Here is a 17,080-nt window from a genome sequence, read left to right on the forward strand (position 1 = left end):
TCGCTGTGCTGCTATCAATCTATCCAATCAAGAACCAGGACCCCGTGGAGAGAGGAGAGCGCATCTCCACTGACAGAAATACGGGGCTCAGGTAAGTAAAATGGGGGGCTGGTCATAGCCAGGTGTTTTTTCACCTTAATGCATAGGATGCATTAAGGTGAAAAAACACGAGGGTTTACAACCTCTTTAGGGTGGAAAAACACAAGAATTTACAACCCTTTTAAGTAAAAAAAAGTTAATTTTTTTGTTGCAAAAAGCTAAAGTTACACCCAAGCACATAAAATCCCCCCAAATATTTTTTACGGCCTCCCATCCTCATCAATACACACGTACGAACGTAAATGCATGCGGTGGTCTGAATGTGCGAAAACGTTGATTGCAGTTTATATGTTACACATCGCCACACATGCCGGAGTGAGAGCAATAATTCCAACACAAAACCTCCTCCGTAGCACTAAACTGATGACCTATAGGGGGCTTAAACTTCACCTTTAGAAAATACGAATTATAATCTTTTCACAATCCCCTTTAGATTTACCAAAAAAATATAATATCAGGACCAACCCAAACTACTCAATCAATCTGTATTCAATCAGGTTGTCCCTCATACTACATAGTCGTTGGCATAGGAGATTGCACAGTCAGATTGTAAAGTGTGTGGTGAGTTTATCACCTGTCCAGATTTTGCATGGGAGAATGTAGTCCTGTTTATTTATAGCAATAACAAAACGCCATAATTAATTTATAATAGGAACGCAAACTAAGCCGCACACGGGGAACTTGCCAAATACTTAAACCAGATGCATAAATAAGTTATTTCCTGAAAATAAAATATAACAATGGTAATTGTGAACCTGGAAAAACATCCACACTTGATTATGTATTACTGCACAATTGTCTTAGTTAAATATTGTAAGCAATTGATATTATATCTATCAACACAGACTTCCTGGCAAACACATTCCACACTGCCTTTCACTGAAGACAACTTTTCCTGCATCATTGGAAGCTTGGTTCTTAAAGTCAAACTCCAGTCTTTCCCTCTATTTAATCTGTCTGTGGGGGTTATTTACTAAAGGAAAATCCACTTTGCACTGAAATTGCACTTAGAAACTAAAGTCGCTGTAGATCCGATGGGGACATGCAAGGAAAATAAAAAAACTGCATTTTAGCTTGCACATGATTGGATGATAAAATCAGCAGAGCTTCCCCTCATTTCAGATCTACTGTACCCCTTAGATTTAGAGCGACTGCACTTCCAAGTGCACTTTCAGTGCAAAGTGAATTTGCCTTTCGCAAATAACCCCCAATGTGTTATAAGATAGATAGATAGAATTTTTAATTGATGGAAGCTATAGTACAGCTTTTATGAATGGAGGAGGTGGGCAGGAAAGGCTGGCATGTCAGCACAATTGGTGAGTGCATATGGCAGGTTCCTAGCTACTATTAACCCCAGCTGCACTGGAAGATTACAATGTTTTTGGGTCAGTGTAGAATAGTTTATTTTAATTCAGTTTAGGCTTAACCTTGGGAGTAAAAAAAAAAAAAAAAAAAGACTAATAAATAAAAAAACATTCTTCCTTTCTTCTTAAAGAGATGGGGTTATCACTGCTCCAGGTAGGTCTGCTGAAACAAAAAGGTTTTTCCTCCAGGAAGTGAAGAGCCCCAGGTGCCGGCTAATAGCAAATCAAGGTGAGTAAAATTCTGGACAGCCGCATTCCAAATGAAATTTCTTGTGCCTTTAATAAAACTTCAGGATCACACTGTTCATGTCACAGGAAAGTAAGGAAAGTAATACAGAACCAAAAATGACTGACGCGTTTCACACTAAACGTAGTGCTTATGGCTTTGAGTAAGCACTACGTTTAGTGTGAAACGCATCAGCTGTTTTTGGTTTTATGTTTTAATAAAGGCACGAGAAATTTCATTTGGAGTGCAGCTGTCCAGAATTTTCTACTCACCTTGATTTCCTTTCTTCTTAGCTGTTATTTTGCTGCTAATCTTTCAATGTTATTTATTTACCATTATAATTTAAACTTTTTTGTTTTGTTTATATATCCAAAAAAAGCTAAAAAGTGTGTGTGTGTGTGTGTGTGTGTGTGTGTGTGTGTGTGTGTGTGTGTATATACACACATATATCATTTCTAAATAGCTTTATTATTATTTTGCAAAATAAACAAAATGTTAGTGTCAATATACACAGGAGCAAATATAGCATAAAATGTACCATTTACAGTGCCTTGAAAAAGTATTCATACCCCTTGAAATTTTACACATTTGTCATGTTACAAGCAAAAACGTAAATGTATTTTATTGGGATTTTATGTGATAGACCAACACAAAGTGGCATGACATTTTTGCCCATTCTTCTTTGCAAAATAACTCAAGCTCTGTCAGATTGGATGGAAAGCGTCTGTGAACAGCAATTTTCAAGTTTTGCCGCAGATTCTCAATTGGATTTAGGTCCAAACTTGGACTGGACCATTCTAAAGCCTCATACACACGATTGGACTTTGTACAAACTTTCCCTTGGATTTTTGTACAAAGGGCGTCGGCCCCAAACTTGTATTGCATACACACGGCAGGACTTTTTCAGCCAACTTTCACCAAATCACGTGGTTTTTCTGCTCTTTACCGCCACCTTTGGTCAACTTCTGTATTGTTGTCTGATCTTTTGCATTGGTTCTGAGCATGCCTGTTTGTACTTTGTACAAAAGCCCTATGGTTTTCCGTACACACGATCAGACTTTGCTCCATCGGACTTTTGTTGCCAGAAAGTTTGTCCGTTCGCACAGCCAACAAAAGTCTGATGAAAACCAAAAAAGTTTGTCCGATGGAGCGTACACACGGTCAGATGTTGCTCCAAAACAGCTAATTTGCATGTTTGTTGTCAAAAAGTCTGATCGTGTGTATGGGCCTTTACACATGATAATGCTTTGATCCAAACCATTCTCCATTGTAGCTCTGGCTGTTTAGGGTCCTGCTGGAAGGAGAACCTCCACCCCAGTCTTAAGTCTTTTGCAGATCCTAACAGGTTTTCTTCTAATATTGCCCTGTATGTGCCATACTCTTTCCATTTTCCGATGATGGATTGAACAGTGCTCTGTGAGATGTTCAAAGCTTGGGATATTTTTTATAACCTAACCCTGCTTTAAACTTCTCCACAACTTTATCCCTGACCTGTTTGGTGTGTTCCTTGACCTTCATGATGCTGTTTGTTCACTAAGGTTCTCTAACAAACCTCTGAGGGCTTGACAGAACAGCTGTATTTATACTGAAATTTAATTACACACGGGTGGATTCTATTTACTAATTATGTGGCTTCTGAAGACAATTGGGGCTAAATAGAAATGCACGCCACACTTTTTAAATATTTATTTGTAAAAAAAATTGGAAAACCATTTATCATTTTCCTCCCACTTAGTGTTGGTCTATCACAGTGATGGCGAACCTTGGCACCCCAGATGTGTTGGAACTACATTTCCCATGATGCTCCACTACACTGCAGAGTGCATGAGCATCATGGGAAATGTAGTTCCAAAACATCTGGGGTGCCAAGCTTCCCCATCACTGGTCTATCACATGAAATCCCAATAAATACATTTACTTTTTTGGTTGTAACATAACAAAATTTGGAAAATTTCAAGGGGTGTGAATATTTTATTTTGTAAATCTACAGGACAACTTGTTTTAAACCTAACACTGGTCATTAGATTATAAGAAGAAGTCATTTTATTAGAAGTATTTTTTTTTTACTTTTGTCAAACCTTTTGTACATAGATTATAGCCTCGCTCTATTTTTTTAGGGAATGAGATGGGAAGTCGTTATCCCACTTCTAGAACACAGCGCTGTATGCTCTATGTAGCTAATGGTACATTCAGTTAATACAGCACACCCAGTAAGCTCACCTGTTAGTGCAGTAAACAGTTTGGGCCGTTATATAAAGGGACATTAACTGTGGGAATCAGAAGCCCAGGCCTTTTCTGACACTTTTTGTTTAAATTTTACATTTCTTCTCTCAGTTGATGCGGAAAAGGCATTTGACCGGGTGGGATGGCTCTTTCTTAAACATTCCCTAATGCAAATAGGACTAGGGTCAAATATACTCCATAAGATCATGGCACTATACACTAAACCGGCAGCTAGAATAAAGATTTTTGGTTCACTGACAACAAGTTTTAATATACAAAATGGTACCCGCCAGGGATGTCCACTATCCCCTTTGCTTTATGTCATAGTAATGGAATATTTAGCAACAGCTATAAGCCCTTGTACACACGGTCGGAGATTCCGACGGAATGTGTCCGATCGGACCGTATTGTCGGATAATCCGACTGTGTGTGGTCTCCATCAGACTGTTTCCGTCGGAATATCCGACGGACCAAGTTTTCCAACTTGTCTATAAAATTTTCCGACAACATGCTCCGATCGGACATACTCCGATCATGTGTAGCCTAGTCCGACGGACAAAGTGACACGCATGCTCAGATCAAATTCCTAGACCAAAGCTATTGGCTACTAACCTAAATGTAGTCCCGTCGTAACGAAATAACATCATCACGTTATGTACAATCGGATTTTCCGACAACTTTGTCCGACCGTGTGTATGCAACAGTTTCGGACAAAATCCGTCGGACAGAATCCAACGGATTTGGTTGTCAGAATGTCCGACCGTGTGTACAAGGGCTAAGATGGAATTCTTCCATTACTGGCATACAGATAAAACAAAGGCAAATAAAACTGGCCTTGTTTGCTGATAATTTACTACTTTATATCACCAATCCACATATTGCACTACCTTCTATACTATCTGAATTTCAGCGTTTCGGGACACTGAGCAACTTTAAAGTAAATGTATCAAAATCAGAAATCCTTAATGTGTCGCTTATACCTGAACAAGTTAGGATGCTGAGAGCTCATTTTTCGTTTAAGATTTGCTCTGCAGCACTAAAATATTTAGGTGTTAAAATCCCCCCAGATCCAAATCATCTATATTCAATGAATTATGTTCCTCTCTTGCAACGTACTTTACAAGATCTAGAAAAATATGATGTTAAGCAACACTCATGGTTTGGGAGGATTAATATATTAAAAATGGATATAATACCGCGATTTTTGTATTTCTTTCAAACTATCCCTGTTTGTGTTCCTAGATCATTTTTTTCCACTTCACAATCGGCTTTTACAAAATGTATTTGGGGCCATAAAAAACCAAGACTACAAAAGAAATTATTATCACTACCAAAAAGGAAAGGAGGTGCGGGTGCACCAGACTTGTATTACTATTACGCTTCGGCAGTCTTGACTAGACTGGTGGATTGGTTTCATTGTTCGGAAACTAAACAATGGGTAAAATTAGAACAAGGGTTGAATCAATTTGATCTAAAGGTGCTGCCATGGCTAGATTTGACTGGTAGTAATGTACATCGAGAGTTGCTAGAGACTATGCCCTCTCTTACATCCCATTTGTTGAATATACGGGCTAAAACAGTTATTCAATTGGAACTTTCCTCCTATGAAGGACCTATGACACCTCTATTTGGCAACCCTTTTTTCCCACCGGCATTAAATAGGACAAGTTTTCTTATATGGAATAGGGAATCTCATTATAGACTGAGCCATATTGTATGTCAGGGAACAGTCCCGTCTTTACTAAACCTATTTCCTACACAGCGACCATCATTCACGCAAATGCTGGAATACTGGCAGTTACTCTCGATTGGCCTTCTATTTTCGAAAGTAAGTCCCTGGTTAGAGATTTAACACAACTTGAAATTCTCCTGACACAAGATCAAAAACCAAAACACGTTCTATCGGCACTATATAAGATGTTTATTATTAAAAACCACCCGGAGCCCCCGAAATATATAAACAAATGGGCTAATGAGATTAATGTTCAAATTGAGGTTGTGGAATGGGAGAAGGCATTTAATTTATCCCACTGTTTATCACCAACAATTAAAGCACAAGAGACGAACTATAAGCTTCTCTCAAGATGGTACTGGAGCCCAGTGACACTCCAACGTATATACCCAGAAAAATCTGATATATGTTGGCAGTGCCATACAGACAAAGGCTCACTGCTCCATATCGGGTGGGAATGCCCCCAAATTTTTGGTTTCTGGGAAAAGATTATGCAACTATACACAATAGTTACTGGGGAGGTAATTCCAAATACACCGCAAATTACCCTTCTCTCTATGCTACCAGGAACATATAAAAACATCAAAAAGAATCTTCTCGGGCACTGGTTGACGGCAGCAAGAACTGTGATACCATGGCACTGGCGATCAACTCAGTCTCCTTCGATAAACGAATGGGCCTTAGAAATGGATAATATAGAGAGAATGGAAATACATTTAGCACAAGAATTAGATACGTACGAAAGGTGCCTCCTGACTTGGACTCCCTGGAGGCAGTATAGGAAATTGGTAAAAAGCTGAAGGAAGGAAAAGGAGGAAAGAAATGGAAGGGAAGACTTTGACAGGGGAAAGAAAAGGGGAAAAGAAAGGAGAGAGGGAAAGGGAAGGAATGTTTTTTTTTTCTCCCCCTTTTTTTTATTTATTTTTTATTTTTTTATTTTTTATTATGTGTAAAAGTATTCAAGATATGTGTAACTAAATAAATGCATATGTTTGAAACTGTTTAAATATGTGTAATACCTTATAATAACTTAAAATAAAATTAGAATTGAAACTAAATGTTACATTTTTTTAAAATTTTTGATAGATAGATAGATAGATAGATAGATAGATAGATAGATAGATAGATAGATAGCAGAAGGCCTAAAGAATAAAATGGTCTTGTAATTTTTTTATGTCACATGATATTTGTGCAGCGGATTTTTCAAATGCAAAATTTGCTACTCTTCGAACACAAAATAAATTACATGAATTTAAATTCATTTTAAATGTACGCAATAAAATATTATTTTTTGGGCAAAATCTAAAAGATGGCGTTATGCAGAGTATATAGATACCTAACATGTCATGCTTTAAATTGTGCACAGAATGGTGCCAAACTACGGTATTTAAAAATCTCCTTAAGCGCTGCTTTGAAAGCCTTTACAGGTTACCAGTGGAAAGTTATAAAGGAAGCCTGGTGCTAGAATTATTGTTCATGCTCTGCTGTTCATGGAAATACCTCACATGATTGCTATTTACGTATGTGTGCATGGCCAACATGTGTTTGCTTTTGTGTGCGAGCACAAGGAAAAAAATTACACTGTTTCTTAAAAAATAAAAAATAAATTGCACTTTTATTGATGTCACAATGAATGTAAACATCATTTGTGACAGCAAAAGGGAGCACAGGTACTTTTTATGAAGAGATAACAGATGCCAAGTTCGGTGTGGTCAAATGTTTTCAAGATTAAAAAATGGCGCTGTTTACATTCGGGGAAACAGAAATGGCGATAGTACTCATCGCTTCCAGTTTCCGATACCAGAGAGCTCATCTGAGACCTTCTGGTCCTCCAATGGCTCCATGGTGAGCCAGCAGAAACGCTAGCTTAAGGTCCGAGTTCTCCAGTGGGCGTCGGGAAAGGGGAGGAGACCTCTCCTGTCACCTGTAATGCAATCCAGCGGCTAATTAGCAGCTTGGCTGGCTTGTACATAAGTCGATTGGCTCTTGTAAAAAATAAATACTGAGATGACGCCTGTAGCTGCAGGCATCATCCCGGCATACAACTTTAAAGCCGCAATGTAAATATATGTATTACGGTCTTCAAGTGGTTAATATTGCTGTAAAGTGGTTGTAAACCCTAGAATAAGGCTTACCTATAGGTAGTAGAAATATCACATAAACATGCGCTGTTTAGGAGAAATTTAATTTGTAGTGCGCCAATGTCCTCATCGGTGCATGCGCTGTGAATAAACAGACCTTCGTGATGTTTCTTCCCCAGCGTGTGCCGTGACTGATGGCTGTCGCGCACATGCGTGGGAGTGACATCATGTGGCTCCGGCCAGTCACAGACCTGGAGTCCGTGGCCCCAGAAATAAGAGGGGCAAAGATGGACGCAGCTTGCACAGGGGACAGCGCAGGCTTTGTTTGTAGGTAAGTGTCACGTAATGGGCTAGTATGCAATGCATACTAGCCTATTATGCTTTTAATTTGCAGAGTTTGCATGGAGCAGAAGAGGAAGTAAAACCCATCGGGGTTTACTTGCTTTTTAAGTTTCTGTAAGATTTTAGTGATTGGTTTAACATAAACTTTAATAAACTATGAAAGCACTTTGCCAGAGGGTCCAGTCAGAATACATTATTTGTACCCCAGAAAACTTTGTATAAGCCTTGAACCACTAGTCTTTACTGTGTTGAATGAATGGAACCAGTGATACATTCTTATAATGGAACATTTTGTCCTTTCAGGTAGTCTGCCAATTCCTGTTTTGCATTTCGAAGAGAATATCATTGAAGATGAGGACACGCTCATTAGATGCACTTTACCCTACAATGACTACCCAGATGTTAAACTTGTCATCAAGGGTAACGCAACGATCAAAGATTGCACCCCTAAAAAAGGAAACTACCCAAATGTCACCTGTACCGTGGAGGTCACCCGAGAGATGCATGAGATGGAGTTCACCTGTGAGGCTGAGTTTAAAACCCAAAGCCTGCCTGAAAAGATGAACATTCAAAGTGAGTATGAGCTTCATCTCCATACAGTTGCAGCTTTATACCTTTTACATCCCAGATGTCCAACCTACAGCCCCCCTGGCAGCAGCGGCCCATCCATACGGAGCGCAGGGGCGCCGCCCCCCTAATCCATTCACCCCCCGGCCCCTAATTTACATACCGGACACCTGGATTCCAATGGGCTTCTTTTTTTATTTAGAAGCACGTGAGTAAAGCGGCTCTAATTGGCTTCAAAGAAGGGTGGGCTGGGGCTGCAGTGGGCCCACCCAGTTGTGTGACAATAGCAAATTAATATTTGCTATTGTCTTCCTGTTTCTTCTCCCAGCCAATCCCAGCTCACAAAGCGGGACTCGATTGGCCAAGAGGAGAAGTAATCCTATTGGCCGCAGAGGAGGTGGAGGGAGGAGACGCAGGGGAAGCCACACTGCTGTGAAGCCGAGGCAGGAGGAGACACAGGGTGAAGCCGCTGCCCACTGCCCGGAGGAAGCCTGCGACCTAGATGGGGTAAGTGCGGGATGATGGACCAATAGACTGACCAGGGGTGCGAGAGAGGGGGGTTGTCGGCAGATAGATTGTCACCCCCCACATAAATATATCACCAGCCACCACTGCCCCTTGGTACTGATTATGCAACCTTCAGGGGTCTCAGCAGCCAATAGCCAGGATTCACCCGGACAGTTCGGGTTTGGAATCATGCGTCCGGGTTTAAGACTCACTGAAACCAGGACACATTATTTAGACTGGACTTTGGCTTCCCAGCAGGGTTGCTGGCTACAGTTATCTAAACTTAAGCCCCATACACACTATCAGATTTTCTGCTGTTTTTTTTCCTTCAGATTTACCAAAACCATATAATATGAGGTCAAACCTTAGGAATTTCAATTTGTATGCAATCAGGCAGGCCCTTGTACTACATGGTTTTGGTAAATCTTAAGGAAAAAAATCTGCAGAAAATCTGAGTGTATGGGGCTTAAGAGTGTCTGTTAAACTCTTTCACATGGCCCAAAGCCAGCACTAACAACCCCCCCCCCCCCCAAATATACACACAGATGGGAGAGGAGAGAGGGCTCGATCTGCACCTCTTCCTCCTGCCCCTACCCCTCTGTGCCAGCCTACACTCCAATCCCCAGTGCTGTGCCTTAGAATAGGAAAGTTTGGGCCCGGATATTTGAAGTCCAGCAGCCTCAGATACATATGGATGAGAGGTGCTGACTGCCAAGGGGTGAGTGAGCTCACCATCCATTCCTGTCTGTGATTGAAGTCTCCCCCCTTCTCTCTTCTGCCTCTGAGTGAATACACTAAGGTAAATCAGGGTTCTCAGAGCACCCCTTACATCAGAGTTCCCCTTTACACCAGAGGCCACAGTGTTTCCCCTTACATCGGAGTTCTCAGTGTTCCCCCTTAAATCAGGGTTCCCAAAGGATCCCTTATGTTAGAGGCCCCAGAGTTCTCCCTTACTTCAGATGTAAAAGGGGAACTCTGGAAACTCTGATGTAAAGGGGTTGTTTTTAACTTCATATGATTAGAAATATTATTTAATAGAAAAATACATGTATAGTATATTCTATATAAAAAAATTGCCGTGCAACGCTAAAGTGTTTGGGTTTGACTTGAAGAAAAGGTGGCAACCCTAGCCAGGGTAGTAAAAATTTTCATTAGATTGGATTCTCTTTTAATAGTTTTTTTATAACATTTTCAAAAGAGAAAAACAAAAAGGAGAAAAAAGAATATACCGTATTTTACGGGGGTATAAATATGTCATGTATAAGGATGTCATGCTGCCGGATGCTCGTTGAATGTGTGGTAATTCTGTATACATACAGTATACACCGCTGAACCAATCATGGCGAGCCATGTATTCTATTAATGAATACAGAGCCTGCTCGGATTGGAGTAACAACCTCTGCCAATCAGAGCAGACTACATACAGTGAGTCAGAGAGGCACGGGCTGATGATGTCACAGCCTCTGCCAATCCGAGTAGGCTTTTTATTCATTAATAGAATACTAAAATACATTGCTCGCCGTGATTGGCTCAGTGGTGTATACTGCATTCTGCAGTGTACCTGGTGCTACTGTACATGCAGTATTACTGCACATCCAGCTCCAGATCTCCCCTTCATATAATATGATTCCTGGTGCTTTGGAGGAGAGGATTCACTGGCCGTTTTTGCTTGCTATTGTTGCTGGCCATTGTTGCTGCCTACCATTTGTGTGATCTCTGGGACTTGTAGTTCCCCAGTTTCCTTTTTGATTTCATAACAGTGATAATACAGTGGTAATACCAGCCAGATTTCAGATTAGTGTGAAATGGCTGATCGACAGGACCCCATCATGGCTCCAGCAAGAAGAAGAAAACATGAAGCCAGTTTCCAGCTCAAAGTTGTGAATTTTGCCAAGGAACATAATAACTGGACTGCCGTAAGACAATATGGAGTAACAGAAAAGATGGTCTGAGACTGGAAAGCAAAGGAAGATGCATTAAAGAGTATGCCAAGGGGTAAGTGTGCTTTAAGAAGAGGCACCCCACATTGGCCAGATCTCGAAAAGCACATAGCAGACATGGTGCATGAGCATCGTCACAATGGTTTTGTAGTGACATGAAACAACATATGGATTTTTGCACTTCAGTGGGCCAAATCTAACCCATATCACAGCAAAAGAATTAAGGCCACTATATCCTGGTGTACGAGGTTCTTGGAAAGGCATGATCTGGTACTGAGGCAAAAGACCAAAATTGCACAAAAATTACCTGCAGATCTCGACAGCAAAGTAAGGAATTTCCATTGATATGTAATACAACAGCGCAAGAAACACGGCTATGCGTTAAGTCAGGCCACGTACACACGCGGGGACTGTTCGCCCAACTTTGTCCGTCAAACAGTTTCGGCAAACAGTCCGCTCAAACTTAGCATGGACGGACATGGCCACACACGACGGACGAACAGTTTTCTGAAACCGTGCGCGATGACGTGAACGGCACGTACGACGGGACGAAAAATACGACGTCCTATACACTGCATTATAACTTTCGGCGTGTAAATCCTTTCTGAGCATGCGCGGAACTTAGTTTGACGAACAAGCCTACACACGAGCAGACTGTTCGCTGAAACAAGGTTTCAGCGGACAGTTTTTCGGAAATTCCGAAAAACCTTGTTCGTCAAACTGTCCGCTGAAACTGTCCGCTGAAAGCCCACACACGAGCGGACTGTCCGCCCAAACACTGTTCAGCGGACAAAGTTGGGCGAACAGTCCGCCCGTGTGTACGCGGCCTTAGATCGGAAGTATGGATGAAACTCCTATGAATTTCAATATGGTTGGAAATAAAACAGTCAATTCAAAAGGTGCAAAAACAACTGATGGCGCCAAACTAAGACCAATGATTATTTTCAAAAGAAAAACAATGCCGAAAATCAGGTTCCCTGTTGGAATTATTGTACATGTGAATGAAAACGGTTGGATGGATGAAGGAGGGGTAAAGCTATGGCTTGAAAATGTATGGAGTAGGCGAGGCGATCAGGTAGACTTCGCCAAGAACGTAGCCTACTGGTGCGGGATATGTTCAGGGCTCATTTAACTCCCAGCACAAAGGAAAGGCTGACAAGAATAAACACAGATTTGGTTATTCCTGCAGGATTGACATCGTTGGTACAGCCACTGAATGTGCGCCTAAACAAGCCATTTAAAGATCGTATGCGTACTCCACAGTTGGATGATTTGTGCAATTTTGTCATAAAAGCCTGGAATGATATTGATGCAGAAAAAGTAATCAAGTCTTTCAAGAAGTGTGGCATATCAAATTCATTGGATGGTATGGAGGACGAATACTTGTGGCAATATCTAGGGGAAGCCGAATCTGAAGAATTAGATCCATATGATGACTGTTACTAATGTAACACAAGATGTCATTGATGAACTTATGATGTCAGAGGATGAACATGATGAGGATTTTGAAGGATTTAAGTACCAGTAAGTCAACCATTTCAATTAAAATTACCGTATTTAAATCAAATCTGATTTTTTTTTTAATGTTTCTGATGCTTTTTTTTAAATGATGTTGCCTTGGAAGGGGGGTAGTCTTATACGGCGAGTATAGCCCAAAACCAAAAGTTTTCACTGGAAAAATAGGGGGCTGTCTTATACATCCAGTTGTCTTATACACCGGCAAATACGGTACTGTACTAGCAATGCATTGTTGGAAAACAACAGCATGTAATGTAAAGTTGTTAATAAACTGACAGTACTGTAAGTATTATACCTATCTATGCAGCAGGTGGCGCTGTAGTATTATAGTGTATAATTCATGTTTTTTATGATATAACAGAAGGTATTGTTTCAATGCATGTACTTGTATACTCCTGTTTCCTACTGTACCGATGGTAAAAAATATATATATATATATGAAAAACTATGAGTCCAGCCTCTATATTTTCTACCCCCACTGCGCCAAATGAAAATAAGTGGTAAAATTGAAGCTGCTACTTAAATATAAAAAATATGTAAACTGTAATTAAACCTATAGATGAAATATCAATAAGTGAAACTAGTAGCGCTAATGTGATAAATCACAGAAATAAATATAATAATAAAGCAAAGACACCCAGTGATAAGTGACACAATGCAAAAACTCAATCAAAACAGTCCTAAATTGGTAGTATGATCCAAATACTCTTCTCAAATTCTTGAATCTTCCACCTCACCGCCTGCTTGTGACACCACTCCCTCTGAAGAGCACACTCACCGACAAGCAATGCCTCCCACTCTCATGTTTGGCTTAAACACTATTACGCCCACACTGGGGATAACAGACGAGCATCCACTTGATCCACGTGTTAGCTCAGCAAAGTGACTCCATATGTAAAACAAGTAAAAAAGTGCTCCACAGTGTGATAACGTAAAAAACTCCAATGGTTGCACTCACATTTCACATAGTAGAAAAAAGCCTTCAGTGTAAACAGACAGCAAACAACAGTCAATGGTTCACTGTGTACTGTGGCCTCGGCAGACCAGAAGTGTGCGCTCAAGTGTGAACTCTCACCCACTCCTCGGTCGCTGCTTAAGGCAGTGTAGCTTCTCTGTAGAACAGCGTCACACGTCAGTGCAGTTGATTGTCCTGTAGCCACCCCCCCCCGACATGTTTCGTCGTAATGACTTCCTCATGGGTATGGCTACAAACCCATCAATAAGTTCTTTTATAATAATAACAATAATTTGCGCACGTGCGCGTAGGCGCACGCCAATTAGGGATGGGTATGATAGGGACTCTAGTCGCAAAGTATAATACGCAATCTCATATAATCTTCTTCATGCTATGCTGCATAATAATAATACTTATTAGTTCCTGTCACAAGTTAGTAGTTTAGAACTTGGTGTTCAGTGAGATGCCACTTTCAGTGCTGTAGCAAGGAAGTGTATATTGTCTAAATGAGACTGGGCATATAGTGGTATAGGCTGGACAGAATATTTCCCTTACACCAAAGGTTCCTACCAGTGGTCCTGGGTTGTTAGATAAGAGGAAGTAGTTTTAATGAATGTTTAACATTAATATACAAACCTTCTCTTGGGTCCTTCAGAAACTGAACACATATATCTTACTGTTACATTTTTCTCATTATTATTTTTAGTTGTGCTATTCATCCTTGTAGTATCTTAGTCTCATTGTTATATATGTATTGTATAACGGTTTGAGGTGGTGAATTACCATTTAATAATGCTTAATTCTACCCAAGTAGATATAGTTTAATATATCCTTTCTCCCTTATAGTGCTTTATTCTTGCAATTTTAAAATGTTTTATATATTTTTTTCATATGTTTTATGATGGTGCTATTGCACACACCACCTCTTTAAAACATAGATATGTTGGCTGCATTGTTTTTAATTTGAGTTTGAATTATGATCGCACAGTTAATTGTTGTGACCACCAGTATTCTTGCTGTAAGTAATGTGGCCATGGGGACACGGAGTGTGCGCGTGTGTGCGTTTATGTAGTTTAGTGCGCATGTACGTGTACAGGTTACGTTTTGGCGCACTTTTGTGAGCATTTGGTTGGCAGTTCAGAACTGTGGATGCCGTTGTGGCGCACATTTGTGCGCATATACTGTGTTGCGCATTTGCTGACGGAAGCAGTTTTATACAATGGACCTGCGCGATTGGGACTTAATAGCGGCTACTGTGTAGCTACAGATGTGCACGGATTGATCTCCTTGTAATTCATGCATGTTTGTGCGCGCATGCGCAGGGCGTCCCTAATTAGCGTGCGCATATGCGCACGTGTGCGAATTATTGCTATTATTATAAAAGAACTTATTTGTAGCCATACCCATGAGGAAGTCATTACGACGAAACATGTCGGGGGCATGGCTACAGGACAATCAACTGCACTGACGTATGACGCCGTTCTACAGAGAAGCTACACTGCCGCTGTAAGCTTGAGAGCACACTTCTGGTCCGCCGAGGCCACAGTACATCATTGAATCATTGACTGTTGTTTGCTGTGTGTTTACCCTGAAGGCTTTTTTCTACTATGTGAAATGTGAGTGCAACCATTGGAGGGTTGGTGTGATTTAATAAACAGTTTTTTAAGTTATCACACTATGTGGGGCACTTTTTTACTTGTTTTACATATGGAGTCACTTTGCTGAGCTAACACGTGGATCAAGTGGATGCTCGTCTGTTATCCCCAGTGTGGGAGTAATAGTGTTTAAGCCAGACACAAGAGTGGGAGGCATTGCTTGTCGGTGAGTGTGCTCTTCAGAGGGAGTGGTGTCACAAGCACATGGTGAGGTGGAAGATTCAAGAATTTGAGAAGAGTATTTGGATCATACTACCGCTTTAGGACTGTTTTGATTGAGTTTTTGCATTTTGTCACTTATTACTGGGTGTCTTTGCTTTATTATTATATTTATTTCTGTGATTTATCACATTAGCGCTACTAGTTTCACTTATTGATATGTCATCTATAGGTTTAATTACAGTTTATATATTCCTGTTTCCTGTTCATGTTTCTCCATGCTGTAAGACATGCAATATATTTCTCCATTAAAGTAAAGCCGTATTACTGCATCCAAGAAGCCTAAAGCGATTATTGCAATACTTTGCACAATATGCATCACATTACATTCAAACCAAAGATAAACAAGTAGATACGATATGCGAGGTAGGTATAAAACACCCCAAGATGTGCTAAATAATCCAATATTATAGAACTTATTAATAGAGTTAGAAAGAAAAAAAGTGTACAAATCAGGCCTACAGTACACTACTCAGCGCCAAATTATCCCTTCAGTCCTGAGCAAACTTCTCAGTATATACAGGCAGAACAGATTACAACAATATCAGATTGCAACAAATAGCAATAATGCTATACTCTCATTAGTCCCTTTACCCTAACAGTACAGTACAGTAATAAAATCATCAAAACAAGAAACATATAAAAACAGTCTAATCAATAAAAAGTGTCCAATGTTTAAAACAGCTCTAATGCTGGATAAATGTCCAGCTCCACAAGTAGGGATATTAAACATATTGATGATGTAGCAAAGTGAGTCTATAGCAGTGATGGCGAACCTTGGCACCCCAGATGTTTTGGAACTACATTTCCCATGATGCTCCACTACACTGCAGAGTGCCTGAGCATCATGGGAAATGTAGTTCCAAAACATCTGGAGTGCCAAGGTTCGCCTTCACTGGTCTATAGTGATGATAGATGATCCTAGGTAGTGGTTTGTATGTACACCCTACACCGACTCGCGATCTTCACCATGTGAGGCACTTTCTCCCCCAATGGGGTTTGTACTCACCAGACAGTTAAAAAAAGCAAGCCTTTAATCAAACAAATCCTTCAACCAGACTCCCATCATCATCTTAGATAATCAAATTTTTATTAAAGATACCCATAAAATACAGCCAACCCTACTTTCAGGGCACCCTCTGTTGAAGTCAGGAAGTGCAGAAATGCGTCAGAGCGTTACGTCATAACCGGAAGTGCAGAAATGCGTCAGAGCGTTACGTCATAACCGGAAGTGACGAATGCACTTCACCGTCAGCTGTTCCTAACCAAGAAGTGATCGCGGACGCCGTGTATGCAACACAATCGGATCTGGGACCAGAGGATTCAGTGATTACACATTCTTTACTTTGAAATGTTCATCTAAAAAGCTTATAAACGTATGCAGATTGGAAGTAGGGTTGGCTGTATTTTATGGGTATCGTTAATAAAAACGGGATTACACTATGTTAGTATCTCTGTTTTTTATGAACCTGTTTGGAGTATCAACATTTGCCTGCTATCTAATGCAGCGTACACACGACCGGACTTTTCGACGGAGTAGGTTCGACAGTCTTCCCGGCGGAATTTTCGTCTGAGGTCCGACTGACTTTCTGAAGAAACAGACTTGACCACACATGACCGGACTAAGTCCGTTGAACGTGATGACGTAAACA

At 40.5% G+C, this 17,080-nt stretch overlaps 1 protein-coding gene across 2 annotated transcripts in view; it reads left to right on the forward strand.

The window, feature by feature from the left end:
- Positions 1-17,080, forward strand: part of LOC143961064 (intercellular adhesion molecule 5-like) — an 89,810-nt gene that overhangs the window by 32,398 nt on the left and 40,332 nt on the right. For both annotated transcript variants that reach the window (XM_077470206.1, XM_077470205.1), the window contains exon 2: positions 8,371-8,640. In XM_077470206.1, the coding sequence (XP_077326332.1) occupies positions 8,371-8,640 (270 nt within the window). The remainder of the gene's footprint in view (positions 1-8,370; positions 8,641-17,080) is intronic.

Source organism: Lithobates pipiens, unplaced genomic scaffold (assembly GCF_037356315.1).
Source record: "Lithobates pipiens isolate NorthernLeopardFrog02 unplaced genomic scaffold, aLitPip1_a1.2 Scaffold_8, whole genome shotgun sequence".
NCBI classification, from domain to species: Eukaryota; Metazoa; Chordata; class Amphibia; order Anura; family Ranidae; genus Lithobates; species Lithobates pipiens.